This window comes from Takifugu rubripes, chromosome 6 (assembly GCF_901000725.2).
Source record: "Takifugu rubripes chromosome 6, fTakRub1.2, whole genome shotgun sequence".
In the NCBI taxonomy this organism is placed as follows: domain Eukaryota; kingdom Metazoa; phylum Chordata; class Actinopteri; order Tetraodontiformes; family Tetraodontidae; genus Takifugu; species Takifugu rubripes.
This window is the reverse complement of record NC_042290.1, coordinates 4,988,241-5,005,107: the sequence shown is the minus strand read 5'-3', so window position 1 is coordinate 5,005,107 and position 16,867 is coordinate 4,988,241. Positions and strand designations below refer to the sequence as shown.

The window sequence follows — 16,867 nt, the reverse complement described above, 5'->3', positions numbered from 1 at the left end:
TAGGCCAAGAACAAGGAGCCACAATAAGAGATGCAAGCGGCTTCACGAGGGGGCTCAGCATTATCACGCCGCCAGACAGACAGACAAAAGTGATGCATGGACAGATGCATAAGCTGGCAGTATGGACACAAGCTGACGCACACAAATGCTAACCTGGAAACCGCACATGGCATCTTTTCTGATGTCTGACGTGAGTTGGAGACGGGCGGAGCGTCTCTGTAGCGTGGGCTCTGTCCTCTCCTCAGCCGGTGGTGAGTTCCAGCAGGGCGTCACTCACAGTAACCTGTTGACAGGATCATCTTGGTCAAAGTCAGCCAAGTCTTTTTAGGATATTTGAATTAAGTGTGGCCGTCCCGTCATCACAACTCTGATGAGAAGGTGGATTTTTTTTTAACCACAGAATCACAACATTTGTTATCTCTTTTTCTCAATACTCACAAATTGGGCCCTGCCCTCACCACAAAGTACTTTCCACCGTGAATATGATCAACAGCGCCACCCCATGGCCACCATGAGAACAAACGTTATGCTATATTCATAGGGAGCAACAATAACTGTAAACAGAGAATCAGACATTGTGACGTAGTAACCAGGTGACTAGGCAGCATGGGTAAGCATACATTAAAGACAAATTTATAACCTGTATTTTTAAACAACAACAATAACAACAGAAAATGCCCTAGGAACAAATAACAAAGATTAAACAGTGTGTATAATAATATGATAATGTTATATCTGATTAATGTTATATATGTTTCACTCTTCTTGTGAAATAAAGTGACAATTTGATTCAGTCTAAATAAATAAAGTGATTATCCTCTCAAAACCTTATTGTTCAAGTGCATACAACACACAAATGCATTACATGTATAAAAATATACATAGAATAATTAAAACTAATAAAGTTAAAAGGTTTACCCGCTTTACAGTTGGAAAAGTGTAAATCCTATGGATTAGTAGAGGGCACAGATTGAAATTAATCTTCAGAGCGTGTCGCATGAGAGGTCAAGTTAATCTATATGGTTAAAGCCAAGCTTTGCATATTTAAGTGTCAGCAGATTTTACACTTTACACCTACAGTAAGTCACATGTAATCAAATATTGATGGACTTCTGAGCCTATTTAAAAGCAGTCGTATTACACAGGTTGATAAATGTCTTTGTTTTCAGGAAGACCTTTTTGTGGCGAGCAGAAAACTCACGCTCTAACAGTTTCTCCTCTCTTATAGAAAGGAAAGTAAAAGATGGAACCCACAAAAGACTCAACATTCTATACGAGCAGAAACTATGTATCAAACAAATCCCTGATGCCGAAGGTGACCATTCGATTTTTTACCACAAAATCCTGTGAAGATGAGCCAAAACATGAAACCACCTCAGCCCACTTTCATTTCCTGAGTGCTGCGGTTCTTTTCTGTGGTGGAGTTCAGAAGGCAGTTAAAAAAAACTGACCATTTGCAAACCAAAATGACTCTTTGTATGTGTTTAAAGTTGGAACCTCAAGAATGTATTTGTGATACAAGTGCAGCTCTCAGTCTGCACACTGATGCTGCAGGACGTACTGCATGTTTTCAGGAGCAGGTAACAAAAGGCTGTTAAGAGAATTAAAACAATTATTAGTGGCCGGTTCAAACAGGAAATAGAAGAAAACACAAGTACTGACTTTAGCCTGTCAAATACAAAATCTAACAGATGTTTTTGTTGTTGTAACTGGCACAAAAGAGAAAAACAATTCGATTTAAGTCTGAAATCAGCTTACCTCAATCTCATTTTCGATTTGTCGCTCCTTGTTGTCAAGAGTGAGTTTGGGATGCAGCTGAGGGATTATAAAAAAAAAAAACTGAAGAAAAACCCAAAGCAACATTCAGGAAAATCCAAAACATCATGATTATTATGAAATATGTTTTCAGGTTATCATTTCAAATGTACAGCCTTTATCAAAATGAGCTGTTGCTCATTTGTTCGCAATAAAGTCTAAACAAAGGGGAGGTGGCTAAAGATGAGTCCTCATGGCTGATACTTTTATGATTAACATTTTAATTAGAACAGCTCTTGTGTTATTTATTCATGCGGCATCGTTTCACTGTTGTGAAAATGACTGCAGAAACTCCAGAATTTATTGTCTGTTTAAAACACACTCAGATATCTACAAACAATAGCGACAAGTAAACAGTCTAGATAGATGGTGTCGAGTAATAATGGCACTGTGTTGTTATATTTATAAATGATTACAATTATGAGCCAGTTAAAATAGGCCAGTTAACTAATACAATGCTACCACCTTGTGGCTAGAGTGTGATATTGCATCAACGTCTCATAGATACTAACGTCATAAAACTCATTTTACATTTAATAAACGATTTAACGCGCCATTTAAAAGTTACAGCTAGTTCAAGCTAACCGCAATTTATTGCATCAAAACACAGTTAACGTAAAATTCATAGTGGTTAATGTAAAATTCACAAATGTCTCTCTCTCTCTATATATATGCATTTAGTACTTATGTTACTGTTGTCCTTTAACATGGCCGCCCAGATAACAGAACATTTATCATTTAAATATAATTCACACTATGCATATACAATTACAGATTGTCTTCATTTAATAATTGTCTGAATGTGTTTAGATATGTGCCTGTTCATCTGGCCCTGCACCCCCCTTGCTGGCTGGGCGTTGCTGCAGGTGCAGGACAGCTCGTTTGTCCCCACATCAGAAAGACTGCCACCCTTCAATCAGAGGACAGCAACAATTATTCCCCAAAGAGACAGACGATGAAAGACTCGTCAGCATTTGATTCACCGTGCAAATGAATTCTCAAGTGCTGTGTGACAATGATCAAAACATCAGTGAATACATTGTATAATTTGGAACTTGATTGTGTTCAATCAACGCGAGACGTTGACAAGTTTGAGTTTCTTTTCTGGAAGTTTGTTGGTAAGTCCAAGTTAAATTTAATGAATTTCTTCACAGGAACAAGCAGATTAAACAATTACCTGTGCAACACCAGAATGACGTCAAATAACATGATAGGAAACAGATAAAATACACACAACGGAACAAGGGGGTAGCAAATAAAAACACTAAATAAATGTAATTTAAATGTAAAACAAAGAAATACTTTCCCTGAATACAGTCGCTGCATTTATCACTATTTTTTCACGTGCGCGGGTTAAAGGCTCTCGCGACTTGCAACTTCCTGGTAAGTGACGTCACGGCGAGAGGGCGGGGCCAGCTGTTGACGGCGTATTGCGCCATACCTCACTTCCTCAGGAGCTGCCATTGCTGTGGGGTTAAAGAAGAAGTGGGGAGGGCGAGACTGTGGTTGGGAAGGAGAAGAAAAGACGGGGAGGGAGCGAAGGACACGCAGAACGGCTCCGGAGGGAACGAAAGGGGTAGCTGCCTCCGTGGGGGGAACCGCTACGTGTTGCTCTCACAGCAGGAAGAAGCGAGCTAGGAGGCCGGCAGATTAGCAGCGCCTCTATGGCTAACGGTGTGGACCAGGACCTGGGCAGCAAGAGGTTGCACTCAAGGTAGGGCATCGGCGATCATGCGGGGTCAGCCTGGTAACCTCCACGGGATTGCATGGGATGTGGAATAAACAGTGAAGGAATGCGTAAATATAGGATGTCAGCTTCGGGTTAATGAGGAGGAGCCGGGAGGAACTTGACCAGTCAGTCTGTAAAAGCTGAGGACCAGAGTCAGCCAAAGAGTCCAGTTCCAAAGCCTCTTTCCTGGCTCTGGTCATTGGGTTGCTGTGGGCGGAATGTGCAGACTGAGAGGAGCCTCATCACAAGATATGAACTTTATTATGTGGTTTATGTATAAACATGCCATCTGAATCTACTGGGACCACATTGCAGAGCAGCACAGCTTGTAAACTGTGTGAGGTTTCTCCATCAGGGTGTGCAGGATATACTGTAAGGATTCCATCCTTTAATGCAGTAACCATAATGACACCCCTTTGTAATGATTTGGAATGGAAATATCTAGCCTTGAGACACTGGACAGGTGCGTTCTGTAGTACCTAAAGCTTTATTATCAATATTCCTCACTTGTTACCACATACAAAGATGGACGACTTTGTTACTCCTAAAAAATGAAGCTTCTCCAACACCCTCTGCTTGTTGAGTGGAGCAACAGAAGCCCCTCAGCCCCTTATCGTTTCAGATTGCCCCTAAGTCTTTGTCGAAGCTCAACGTCCTCCCCAAATACATTCATGGACATTATTATTGTCCTCTCCGCGTTTGCCACACATCAGGAACCACCGTGAAACATCGGGTTTGTTTTTATCCGAAGTGATTGAAATAACCAACTTTACAGGAGAGTATGGGGAACTTTACTTCCATCTGTGGACGAAGACACAAACCAGAGTAAATCCTGATATCTCCCAGTCCAGGTGATGGAAACAAGTCCATGTCTGGCTGGGTGATAATGAGGGTGTCGGCGGAAGGTGGCTGCTCGCAATGTTGTTGAGTTTGGAGGTGACATTCAGAAGGCCTCCAAGGTTGTGATCTTCCTCCCAGTCATGCATCACATGTCAATGCAAACACACGGACCAACTGTTGTTGTTTCCTGATCATCTGACCCAGAATTAACCTTTGTGTTTGCTGTATATTGTGTATAAAGGCATCAGCTGACCTTTCTCCAATGAGGGTTGTAGGTGTGTGTGTTTGTGTGAAGGGTGTGACTTTATAACCAAGAACAGAAGTCTAGTGAGATCCATTTACTGGACATAAAAAGGCAGTTTTAACAAGGTTCTAACAAAAAAAGTGGTGACGGATTGAACTCCAAGAGAATTGGACACTATTCGGGGGGGAGGCATTCCTAGAAAGTTTCTCTTCTGTTTCCCTGGCAACCAACCATGGTAGTGTATAATTATGGCCAGATTACGACTTTGGGGTTAGAGTTTCTTATCTAGGCCAAGAATAATGGGGGGCAGTGCATCCATTCATATTGGAACAAACTCCCATTGACAGACAAAGAGCACAAATTAAATAGTTTGAAGAAAAAATAATGAAATAATCCCAACTAAACACTAAGTATCTCAACCTAAATTACTATGCACTCCGAATTATGCTGGACTGTAACATAATAAATTACCTGTATTTTGGTGTGTGTTTGCTCTCTTCCTACTTTGGGATCATCGAATCAAAGTGGAATCCCAAACTCCATCGGCTGTTTGATGGCTGCTCTCATGGTTTTCACAGAAGGAACAAAGGGCCACAGATCAGTTTCCACCTCTAAACCTGTCCCGTGTCTTCCACACGCTTTATGCTGCCATGCCAACGGCACTTGAGGACTCTCCATTATACACCAGGCAGGCTATTATGGGATGAGTGTCTCCCAAACAAACTAATGAGATTGATAATCAAAGGCTGTGCTGCTCAGCTCCATTGTTGCGTCCACCTCAGTGATGCTGAGAGTGTGAAAGTCTTTTTTTTTGAATGTGTAGCTGTCCTGAAGCGCTTTCACTTCAGTTTCTTGTTCAAAATAATGACGTATTGTGGCACCTCAGGTTAGAGCTGCTTGAGCCTTGATGGTTACACCGTCCTGTCCCAGTCTGTTTTAGAACTCAAGGTTTTAGTTTCCAGATGTCTCTCCTACATTTGCTGCAGCTGAACAGTGAAAAATGTCTGCCTCAATCCTGAAAAATGCTCTTCCTCACTGCTTATTTACACCCCGGAACGCGCTTTTAGTGTGGAAGAAGGCGAGTTCAAGACTATCCCCGCACACCTGTTTTTCTAAATCCCTGAACAAAAAAAGCAGAGCTGATTTTACCGCCCGCCCTGTTTAAAGTGTCCAGCTTCTGTGAACCTTAAAACCAGAGATGATTTGCATCAGGAGAGGAATTTTATGGGTTCAACACAGGTGGGGTCCTCAGTATCACTGCTGAATCCTGAACACACTTGCTATGAACCAAACTGGCATGATATGAGAGGGTCTGGAATATTTTGGATGTTTTGGACATGTCCTCACAGGGGTTCTGGATTTTCTCCGTGATCGCTATTGGAGCCTGAGCTTTTCCACCACACCTTTGAAAGAGCTATTTAAAGACCCCTGTTTAAGGTCAAGGAGACAAACTTCAGTGTCTGAAAGAGCTCTTATCTGCAGCACCAACCAGGTGCGGCTGCTTTTCAGGGGGCTGACTGTCATTCTTTATTGTCAGCCTAAAGAACGATCGTCAAGACGAAGCTTTGCTGAAGAAAATGAAAGGGAAGCTGCTTGGTACCCTCATGTTTGCACTCATATGCCTGAAGTATTTGTAGTTATGTCTCCCCATAGAACATCATTAGCTACAAGATGTTGCACTTGACACTTTCTTTCCAATCACCCAGAGTTTGTCTTTGCCGGTGACCCAATACTGTTTCTGCCGTGTCAGCAGATAGTTGGATTAGTTTGGGCCAATCAGCGTGCTGAGAAGCCTCCACTGAGGAGCTGCAGGATCTTGGATTAGCAATTGTTTTCATCCTTCCTGTAACGTCTGTCTGGGACAACAGTGATGCTTGGACGTTTATCCTCCTCTCCTCTTTTTTGGAAGGGTGAGTGGAGGGGCACATGCAAAAATGGATTTCTTCCTCCACAGCTGAGGAATTAAAAAAAAAAAGGATACAGGTCTCGTTGACAGAGTAAGAAGTTTTTTTCCTCCAAAATACAGTTGCAGAGTTTTGTATAATTTTGTAGAATTACTTCCTGACCGCCCTGGCAGTGGGTGCAGATGCTTCGCCATTAAGATCCCGGAATGGTTTTGAGGACTTGAAATGCATTTGTGATTCTTGGCCGGTCCTGGACTCTTTGCAGAAATCCCAGTTGGATTGTTTCCATTCGCCACAGGATTGCTGACCGAGTGGATTACTTATGGAATAAATCAGTGGAAATTTCACCACTGTGACATAAATCACCTGAAATTACACAAAACATTATCGTTGCATTAGCGGCCTTTGGACAGGCTACACAGGCTAACTTCTTTTTATTGAGAGAAGTTGTTTTTCTCCTCCCGGCTTCATGTCATCTGAGCCTTGTCCTCTGACTGGAGCCCAGAGCGCCGTGTGTCGGCTGGTCCACCGCGGCCCCCGACCGCAAGCTGTGCTAAAGCCCTTGCGCTTGGAGCTGCAAGTGTATGTGGATAAAACACGAAGCAAGCAGAAACACAGGTACTGTTAGAAAACCCTGAGCCAGGATCAGTTCTGTGGCTGGTTTATGGCTTGGTCAGCAGGTTTTTGTAAACCAAATGACCTTACTGAACAGACTGTCTCTGAATCAGAACCAGTGAGGAAGAGCGGAGCTTTCCGCCACGTGCGGCTGAAGCAAAAGCATTTCTTTAAACGTAGACACAAAACGTCTTTGCGATACGAATGATTGATTGGGCGCCATTTTTAAAGTAGATGAGATTTAAGGATAATCCTCTGGCTGCATCCAGAGTTCAAAGCTGAAACTAAATTGGCTGTGCTCTAGTTCATCCTGGATTAGACAATTGATATACATTCAGGATGCACCTCACCGGGGCAGACGGGCACATTTGGCAATGCTTTATCTTGTTCTCAATCTTTTATCTCAATGCCAGATTGATTGGAATTTTACAGGTTTTCCATCCTAAATGTGTGTTTGGGATACACCTTTGACCTCCATCTGCTGGTGGCGGTCAGCCCAGTCTGTGAGATTTAATGGAAGTTTTGGTTTTATGGTTCAGTTTTGAAGATTTTGTTTAGTTTTAGGCCTTTTCTGGCAAATTGGGATCATGCACAACTGGACAATGATCTGAGCACATCGGGAAATTCTACTTAAAATATGATGGAGCTGTCACACATATCCACGACCAGACCACAACTCAGTTAAATGCTGTGGTAGAACCTTAATAATTACCCCAAAACCTCAATCCAACGAGGCGAAATAGGCCAGATTTCCTCCAAAAAATGTTTTAACATGAATGAAGTCATTCAAAATGAGAGACCTTCATGTTAGTGCTGGAAAAAGTATCTCTAAAACTACCGATGATGTGGAGATGTGGCATCCTTCTCCATCAAAGGTGGAGGTTTGTTAAAACGTTTGCATATTTATGACCAGCAGGATATTCAGCACAGATGAATAGCTTAGAAATGCACCAGAGTATCATATATAATTGGTCGGTCACTATGGTAACCGAAAGTGGAAAATGTCAGAAACACGTTCTATTGCGCCACCGAAACAATTGACTTTATTAATTTAACCCACGTTCAGTAGACCAAAACGTTTCCGCCCTCGAGGTGCTGTAATATTCCCATGAAGAGCATTTTAATGCCATTTAGATAGCTACTTAAATTAAATTGACACCATTCTGTAAAAATAGAAGAATGTGTGTTTAAAAACAGAACAAAAGGAATATTCTCCAGGCTCTACTTAAGAACTGTGAGGCGCTGCCGTCTGAGCCGAGCCTCTAGAAACAGGCTGCAGCGCTGCTCTATCACCATTGGGCTCATCTGTCTGTTTATGGAAACCTCTGTTTAGGATGGAGGCCTCCTGCCTGGAGTTGGCTCTGGAAGGGGAACGGCTGTGCAAGGCCGGTGACTTCAAAGGCGGGACGGCGTTTTTTGAGGCGGCCGTCCAGGTCGGCACGGAAGACCTGAAGACCCTCAGCGCCATCTACAGCCAGCTGGGCAATGCCTACTTCTACCTCAAGGAGTATGGAAAAGCCCTGGAATACCACAGGCACGATCTTACATTGGCAAGGTGGGTGTCGAACTGTGAGAAAAGTGTGGCCTTTGAGACAGTAGTGGGCGGCTATTTAGCTACGAGTAATCTGCCCCCCCTGCTGTGAATGCAGCTGGTGGTTCCGCGGGGAGGCGATCAAACACCCAGGGGAGATTCATCTTCTTTCATTAGTCTGACAGGAACTTGTTCTGGGAAGTAAGAATCCCATTAAAAACAAATCCGCCAGTCATGTTAGTGTTAATAAAGTGAATACTGCTGTTTCTTTTCTGTCTCAGAACAATAGGGGACAGAATCGGAGAGGGAAAAGCCAGTGGAAACCTCGGTAACACGTTAAAAGTCCTGGGCCGATTTGATGAGGCTGTTGTTTGCTGTCAGAGACATCTGGATATTTCTCAAGAACAGGGTGACAAGGTAACAAGCACTGATATATTTAAAATCAAATTTCCTACAGTGAATCTGTTTTTAATAGGCTGATTTGACCCATTTATCTTTTTACATTTATCTCTGGTGAATAAAACTGCTTCATTTTGATTGACAAATTGTAATTTCCCACCCATTTCCTTGTCTTTTTCCATGCGTTTCCTCTTAAATTTGAGGTTGGAGAGGCCAGAGCGCTGTATAACATCGGGAACGTGTTCCACGCAAAGGGCAAACAGCAGTTATGGGGCTGCACCCAGGAACCAGGGGAGCTCCCTCCAGATGTCAGAGACACACTCCAAAGGGCGACTGGCTTTTATGAGTGAGAAAGATTCATTCAGAACTATTCTATACAATTAACAAGTCATATCATTTGTAAAACTGCTGGTTAACTGCATCTTACTTATATCTGTAGGATGAACTTGTGTCTGGTCAAAGAACTCGGGGATCGCGCCGCTCAGGGGCGAGCCTATGGGAATCTGGGAAACACCCACTATCTCCTGGGAAACTTTTTGGAAGCAATCAAATTTCATCGTCAGGTGAACATCATAAATTGATTAAAGGCAAAACCTCTTTTTATTCCTGATGCAGTGAATCTTTAATTTGTGTTTACAGCGATTGTCCATAGCTAAAGAATTTGGGGATAAAGCTGCAGAGAGGCGAGCCTACAGTAATTTGGGCAATGCCCTGATTTTCCTGGGCCAGTTCACCTCAGCTACAGAGTACTACAGGTGGGGAAAGCGAGGAGGGCGACATCTAGTGGGCAAAAGTCGTTGTTACACTGTCTTCTAATTCTACAAATTCATGCAACCACTTTGACCATTTTAGGAAAACATTACAGTTGTCCAGGCAGCTGAGAGACCAAGTGATGGAGGCTCAGGCTTGTTACAGCCTTGGGAACACCTATACTCTTCTGCAAGAGTATGAGAGAGCCATCGACTACCATCTGAAACATCTGTACATCGCCCAGGAGCTTAATGACAGGTAGCAGGACTAATATCCAGCTCACTCCGGGTAAGATGCATGAAGAATAAGGATATATGAACCATTCTAATTTAATTTCTATGTTGACAGAGTTGGTGAAGGCCGGGCCTGCTGGAGTTTGGGAAATGCATACGTCTCTTTAGGGGACCACAAACAAGCTCTTCACTATGCACGAAAGCACCTGGACATCTCAAAAGAAGTGAGACACGGCAAATACAACAAGCTCCTGTTGCTCCTCAAATTTACGCTTCCAGTTCTTTATCTTTTCGGTGCTTTCCATCAGATTGGGGACAGGAATGGGGAACTGACGGCGAGGATGAACGTGGAGCAGCTGATGGAGGCTCTGGGGGTCAGCGAAAGTGATCTGTCACCATCCAGTTCAGAGTTTGAAATGCAAGGTGATTCTTCACTTGGAGTTCCTTTTTACATACGAACTCATTCAGTTATTAAAGTTGCCTTATTTCCATTTTTAATGCTAAATTTAGTGACAACGGCTACAGATTTAAGAGAAATATCAGGTTTTTAAATGTGCGCGTTAAATGTGAATATTAGCTTCAATTGTCGTCATACAAACAATTAACTTGGGTTCAGTTTTTCTGTGAATTTAACATAACCTGAGAACTTTCTTAAGTCACAATCCTGAAAAACCTGTTCTCAAACAAACACATGATTTTATTTCATGGAAAGTGTCTTGTGACTTTCCCTGAACATTTATCTGGAATTGTTTTACATTGCAACACTTAAAAATTGTTTATAAGGGTGTGAAAATCAAATTTTCAACCTTCGCTCTGAAAGGACAGTTTGATATGAAGCATGTTTAAAGGTGGAATAATGACTTTTGTCGCTCTGAAGTAACACTTTCATACATATAAAAAGTTTCCTTTAAAATAAAGTTTCGAAACTCTGGTGTTTTTTGACACCCTGGCTGTTTGCGTCAGTGAGCTGGCCTCAGGCCAGAGACTCACACCCATGTGTTACATTTCTCTGTGTGGTGCAGACCCAGCAAACACTGCTTTATTCAGAATCCTCCCCAAATGCATCCTGGGACCAGATCCTTCATCTAATTCTAGATTTTTGTCCTTTGTCTTCCGTAGGTGCAAGACCCAAGCTGACAAAGAGAAACAGCATGGACAGTGTCGAACTGTGGAAGTTTTCCACAGTCAAGGTGACTCCTTTACTGACCTTTTCAGCGCAGCCTTACGGGACCCTCTGTGACAGAATGTGCTTTCACTGCAGAACGGTGAGAACCAAGACTCTGAGAGCATACCCAGGAGAAGCAAGAGTCAGCTTTCACAGCCGGGCAAAAGGAAAGGCTATCCTGACAGTCAGTCATCGGATGAGAGGCCGTGGCTGGACTCACCTGTAGACGCCGATGACATCACTGTCCAAGTGCCGCCTCCGGTGGCCGTGAGTATCTGGAATTAAGGAGTCACAATTGATTATTTAAGAGCAGCATTAAGGATTTAACTGAGATTTGATTTTTTTTTTCCTGACTAGAACAAAAATCTGCTGATGCAAAGGTTTATATTCAAGCCTCAGCATATAAAGAAAATGCAGGTTATCGACTCTCCACATATGCATAAATGTGATATACAGTGTTTCTACCTGTACATTCAGCCCCTGAGAGCCCACCTGACTAATGATGAGGTATATTTTTTCCCCGTGAAGATCATTTAGAGGACCTGAATTGCTGACTCCAGAACTGGCGTGATGACATTTTCCATTTTTGTCTGTGGCGCTGTGTCAGAGCGGTCTTCAGGGCCTCTGCTTTAAAGAGCAAATGAGGAGAAAGTAGATTAAACTTGGACCATTTGCCTTGATTTCCCAGGAGCTGCAGCGAGATGGAGTGTGAAAGGTGTCTCCTCATTAAATACCAAGCTCGTTCCATTTGTGGCGGACTAGATTTTTAATGCACACTCTGTTTTGCAGCTGTTGTGCATTTAAAATCTTTTAGCTTCCAGTGCTTCCGTAACAATTCAACATGCTGTAATTAGCAAACTGACATGCTATAAGCGGGAGAAAACTATCAGGCTGTCTAATGATAGTTCTTCACAGAGGCACGGAGGCGACACTGAAGCGTATCTTCTCTGAGACATGCCAGCTTCTCTGGAGACAAACACACATCTGTGGTGACTGTGTTGGAGACGCAGTCTTTTACATACAAGCGGCTCAATTATTTGAAGAACGGTTGTTGCAATGATAGATGATGCATCGCTCCTGTCCTTTTGTGCAAAAAAAGATGGAGTAGGTCCTCACCCATGCAGTTAAATCAGGATGTTTCACCCCACGGTGTAATTAATCAGATTAATAAAACATGTACAACATCAGTCATCCTGATGTTCCGGGTTAACCTTGGAGTATTTTAAGAAGGATTTACGACCTTTGCTGCAAACTATAATTACAGGACAGTCGGGATGTTTTCATTTTTGAGGTGCACTGTCTGTGTTTACAAAAAATCTGTGAAAGAGCTTTACATTTTAGCTTCACATGGAGTCAGCTTTCCTTTTTTACACTTGTATACTGGTTGCAGAGGTGAGCTCACTGGGTAGAGAGGGGCCTTGGATCAACCCAGTAGAGCGACCACATTTGAGCATGCTACAGCACACTGGTTTTGCTCTTGCTCCAGTCTAGAGTGACAACTCTGTTGGACTGTCAGAGCTTTATCATAGATCTGCATTTCCACATATACAGCAGAATCTAGCAAATAAGTCCCCTTTTTACTCGCCTTTATTCACAGGCCCCTCCCCTAACTTTCACCCATCTCTCTGTCCTGCCATCATCACGTGTTCATTTCTCTCTTGTCTTGTCCCTTTGGCCTACTTGATTAATTGGGCAATACGGGGACGGAGGCAAGGACACTGTTGGGCCGAGGACAGCTGATGTCAGAGTGGATTTGTAGGCAGAAATGAAATAACTTTTTGTCATTATTATAATTATTTTAAATATGTGATGGCATTATTTCTAAACCTTCTTGGAGAGGGTTGTATATCTCAGTTAGCTGCTGCCATTGGCACGCAACTGACTCAGATACCCAGCTGTACCCCAGTGCCCACCACTCCCCCTCCCCCCCTTGATGACGTGACCTTGATCTCCAAACCGCTCTCCCTCCGCCTGCCATAATGAGTTGTTTTCCCACAGTGGGCGAATGGGACAGAAATGGCAGGAGCGCTGCAACGTTGGAGGGTGAGACAGAAAGAAAAGGGAGTGAGACAGTGAGGGGGGGCAAGCGGGGAGGTGGCTGGAATGGAGGGACACGAGGAAATTAGAGGGAGGGAGAGCACAGCCGAGATGTAAAGTGGTGGGTAACCAGGGAAGAGGGAAGAGCGAGGCAGGCGCGTGTGCACGGAGTGACAGGGACATGAGAGAGGGATAGAGGGCCCAGAAAGACAGCAGCCGGTAAGATGATTTTCCTGTTTTACAGCTTGAATAAGCCCGTAGAGAACAGCTCAGGATGAGTCGGTTTGTCACGATTTTATATACAAGTCTCTCAGGCTGTGAGTAGACTGTAATTAAAGAGGGACGATTTATTGTTTGGTCTGAGGTTTCAGATCAGGCTGGAATCAGGTGTGGTTTGGCTCTGACCTACTTCTCATCTGGCTGTGAGGCCAACTGATTTAAAGTCCGTGTGTGTTGCCGGATCTTACGATTGCTCACTTGATAATTTAAAGTTTTTCACTGCTTAAAACATCAAAATCACCTTGTGCTTTCAGTATTTAATCCTCATTAAAGGGAAATGGTTCCCATTCCAAGAGATGATGTTTAAAATGTAGCCAGGCTTGGTCAGACTGCTTTCCTGCTTTTACATGAGGAAGACCAAATCAAGGTATTAGATACATCCACATTTGTATTAAAAATGTCAATAGAATCTTATCACCAAAGTCGAGCTGAGGCAGTCAACTGTGCAGCCCGGCACTGAGGCCCACAATGATAAAGCGTAACGGCTTCTTCTTTGGCTCATTAACCGCCATTCTTAACTGAAATTGTTGCGACATCCATCCCATCATTTGTAAACAAACTTTAGAAACAGACGGCCAACAGATGGGTGTTATCTTGAGCAAACACCCGCAGCAAAGAGGAGGATGTGACACATCAAAATACAATTAATGTTTAAATTATCGAGCAGATAATCAATGAAAGGACCCAAATGTGCGTGTCAGGCACGGCCGACACTATCTGATCACCAATGGTGTCTTTTGATATGTAAAAAAATAGGAAATGTCACAAAACTACAGGGATTAATATAAAACTCTAAGACATGTACTGATATATAGTGGCGATATACCTTTAAGCTATGACTGACCACCTTCAGTATCTGGGCCAAGGTGGTCTGAGCAGGGAAGCTTTCCCTTGTGAGTTAATGGGATTACATTTGTCATCCATAAACTGCACGTCTAGAAGATTGTCATCCAGCTCTTACTGGCGTCAAGTTTAATCTTGTTTGATAGTTTGAGGAATTCTCCGTTCGGGACTTAAATTAGCGGTTAAACTACAGTATACTGACCGCTGTTTGCATTTGCCATTCACTGTGCAGAAGCTTGGCCGTGACCCCTCCGATGAAGACTGCTTCTTCGACCTCCTCAGCAAGTTTCAGAGCAGCCGTATGGACGACCAGCGCTGCCACCTCGATGAGCCACAAAATGGCGAAGGTGCCGCGAATTCCACGCCATCCCTGAATGACATGATTGGTCAGTTATTAAAAACAGCTTTCCCACTTCCATCTGATCCAGTAATAATCACCATTTATTTCTCCAGATCCTGCCATTACCACCTCCCCCCAGACTGAGGAGCTGTTTGACCTGATTGCGAGCTCTCAGAGCCGCCGCCTCGACGACCAGCGGGTTAATGTTGGGAGCCTCCCAGGCCTGAGGATCACCCAGAACAATCTGGGTCACCTGGTGGGCGAGGGAGACCTTCAGGAGCCCAGCGATGACTTCTTCAACATGCTTATTAAGTGCCAGGTGAGGTTTCATTTCTCAACTGTAACATGTCTTCTTTCGTGAGCTAAAATATTCCTGATTTCAGTCCTCCAGAATAGACGATCAGCGCTGCTCCCCACCCGAAGCAGGCCAGCACGCCCCCACTGTGCCTGATGAAGACTTCTTCAGTCTAATCCAGAGAGTGCAGGCCAAACGTATGGATGAGCAGCGCGTGCAGTTGCCCTCGGATGACCAGGACGACCCCGAGTCCCCCGATCCAGAATGAGCCGGAACTGCGAAGTTTCGAGGAATTATCGTTAATAGGGGAGATGAGATTTGTGAGGACAGCACTGAAGGGTGAACTAACTTGACTTATATTAACATGAGTTCCATGTGCAATAGCAGGTGCCCTGATTCATTATGTTTCAGTGTGAATAAACAGAACAAGAGACCCAGCAAATCTTTCAAAAGTAGTGGGAGAAAAAAGCAGATTTAAATATACCTGACATACTGTATGTGCAGTCTAATGCCTTAATCAGCATTTCTACTCAGCCTCAAGATTGTATTAGGTGTGTATTAGGAGTGTTGGAATTGACAAAAACTGAAGCTATTCAGAATAACAGAAAAGTGTCAGAGCCCCTCTGAAAGCTGCAGCTTTGTCAGAGAAAACTGTACAGTGTATCAGCTGCCTTCAGGGCATTTCTGCTGTGACCGTTCAATGTTTGTGGATTTCACCACTCAAAAAAAGAAAAAAAAGACTGTATTATTTAAACAGTTAACAGTATTTGGGATGTAGATACAGTGTTAAACAAACTGCTTTGCACAGTTGAACCTATAGCGATAGCCACTGATTTCTGGCTCTGGGCCCGTTCAAGTGAACAAAGTAAATCAAACGATAAATGTTGGGAAAATGCAACTCCTGACAGTGACAGAAGTTCCTGTGCAGATTCTAAAAAGGCTGCTTCCTGACTGCATCAACAATGTTTGATAATCTCAAGCTCAAATCACTGTTTCTGCTTAGCATTTTGCTTCTACTGCCCACTGTCTTGTATTGGTAGCCAAGGGATCCCTGGGTGTTTGTGAGGCATTTCCTTATTCTCTCCAAGTTGTGCTGCCTCCCCGTGGACAGATCCCGCATTACAAGCACAAGTATGACAATTCTGTGAACTAAGCTGTTTTCAGCAGAATTTGAAGCTAGTTTCTTCCATTTTTAATCTTATCCAAACAGTGCCATTTAGTCCCATGAACCTCCAGGATTAAGTCTATGTTGCTACAAAGATTTGAAAGATTTTTGCCTAATCAAGCATCTTTTTAAGGGTACTGAATTACCTGTTTGACCTTACTTGTAGGCTTGCTTTCTGTTCAGAAGTGCATACCTCATTTTTGTACCTGTAAACTTCTGAACCTCGTGGATACTGGAAACCCAGGGTGGATGTTGGTCCAGCGTCAGTGGCTATGTTTGATTTATATATCTTTGATAAACATTGGGAGCAAAAGATAACCTTTTTGTGAATTAAATTTTTTAAGTAACGCTATGCTTCGACTTGTCTTGGCTATAATATGTACATATAAATGTGTTTTGTATTTATGTTCCCTGCGAGGACACAAAAATGTTCCCTCATGCCTTTAATTAAAGTTTTTTCTGATGTTTCTTTGGGCTTCCATCCTTTTCTGGCGTCATGGTGAAAAAAACGTGCGGAGAAAAACAACACGCTTGATTTTAAGCTCTAATCTTTCCTGGAGCAAAGTGCAAAATACTGATTAAAACTGTTTAACCGCCTTGAACTGCAGTTTTCTGAGCATAATTAACATCCAGCTTCCTTTTGGCTCCCTCTCTCCTGGCACTTCTAAATCCAGCCCTGCCTC

At 43.1% G+C, this 16,867-nt stretch overlaps 1 protein-coding gene and 2 long non-coding RNA genes across 7 annotated transcripts; 1 reads left to right on the top strand and 2 right to left on the bottom strand.

The window, feature by feature from the left end:
* Window positions 1-2,096: 2,096 nt before the first annotated feature.
* On the bottom strand, window positions 2,097-3,233 carry LOC115250137 (uncharacterized). The gene is made up of 2 exons (XR_003888695.1): window positions 2,993-3,233; window positions 2,097-2,725 (listed from the first exon to the last, which is right to left on the bottom strand). It is a non-coding gene; the product is annotated as an uncharacterized lncRNA (long non-coding RNA).
* Window positions 3,234-3,304: 71 nt separating this feature from the next.
* Window positions 3,305-16,652, top strand: gpsm1b (G protein signaling modulator 1b). 4 transcript variants are annotated; one of them, XM_029837273.1, is made up of 15 exons: window positions 3,305-3,529; window positions 8,481-8,702; window positions 8,960-9,095; window positions 9,281-9,423; window positions 9,517-9,640; window positions 9,717-9,832; window positions 9,930-10,085; window positions 10,176-10,284; window positions 10,369-10,483; window positions 11,180-11,250; window positions 11,322-11,492; window positions 11,583-11,642; window positions 14,617-14,731; window positions 14,838-15,043; window positions 15,108-16,652. In XM_029837273.1, exons 1-15 carry the CDS (start codon window positions 3,480-3,482, stop codon window positions 15,285-15,287), a joined length of 1,974 nt encoding a protein of 657 aa, XP_029693133.1. In that variant the 5' UTR covers window positions 3,305-3,479; the 3' UTR covers window positions 15,288-16,652. The 4 variants fall into 4 exon arrangements, with proteins under 4 accessions (XP_029693133.1, XP_011602836.1, XP_029693135.1 ...); XM_011604534.2 differs by having other exon boundaries at window positions 3,308-3,529; window positions 14,617-14,770; XM_029837275.1 differs by lacking the exon at window positions 11,583-11,642 and having other exon boundaries at window positions 3,308-3,529.
* On the bottom strand, window positions 11,446-14,712 carry LOC115250136 (uncharacterized). 2 transcript variants are annotated; one of them, XR_003888694.1, is made up of 3 exons: window positions 14,587-14,712; window positions 11,768-11,852; window positions 11,446-11,500 (listed from the first exon to the last, which is right to left on the bottom strand). It is a non-coding gene; the product is annotated as an uncharacterized lncRNA (long non-coding RNA). The 2 variants fall into 2 exon arrangements; XR_003888693.1 differs by having other exon boundaries at window positions 11,449-11,500; window positions 11,718-11,852.
* Window positions 16,653-16,867: the final 215 nt, after the last annotated feature.

Bases quoted from the DNA above. Each gene is read 5' to 3' on its own strand.
- gpsm1b (XM_011604534.2), top strand. From the start codon at position 3,480: ATGGCTAACGGTGTGGACCAGGACCTGGGCAGCAAGAGGTTGCACTCA. The intron at 8,703-8,959 runs GTGGGTGTCGAA...TTTCTGTCTCAG, and splicing joins CACGATCTTACATTGGCAAG to AACAATAGGGGACAGAATCG. The intron at 11,643-14,616 runs GTTATCGACTCT...TTCACTGTGCAG, and splicing joins AGCATATAAAGAAAATGCAG to AAGCTTGGCCGTGACCCCTC.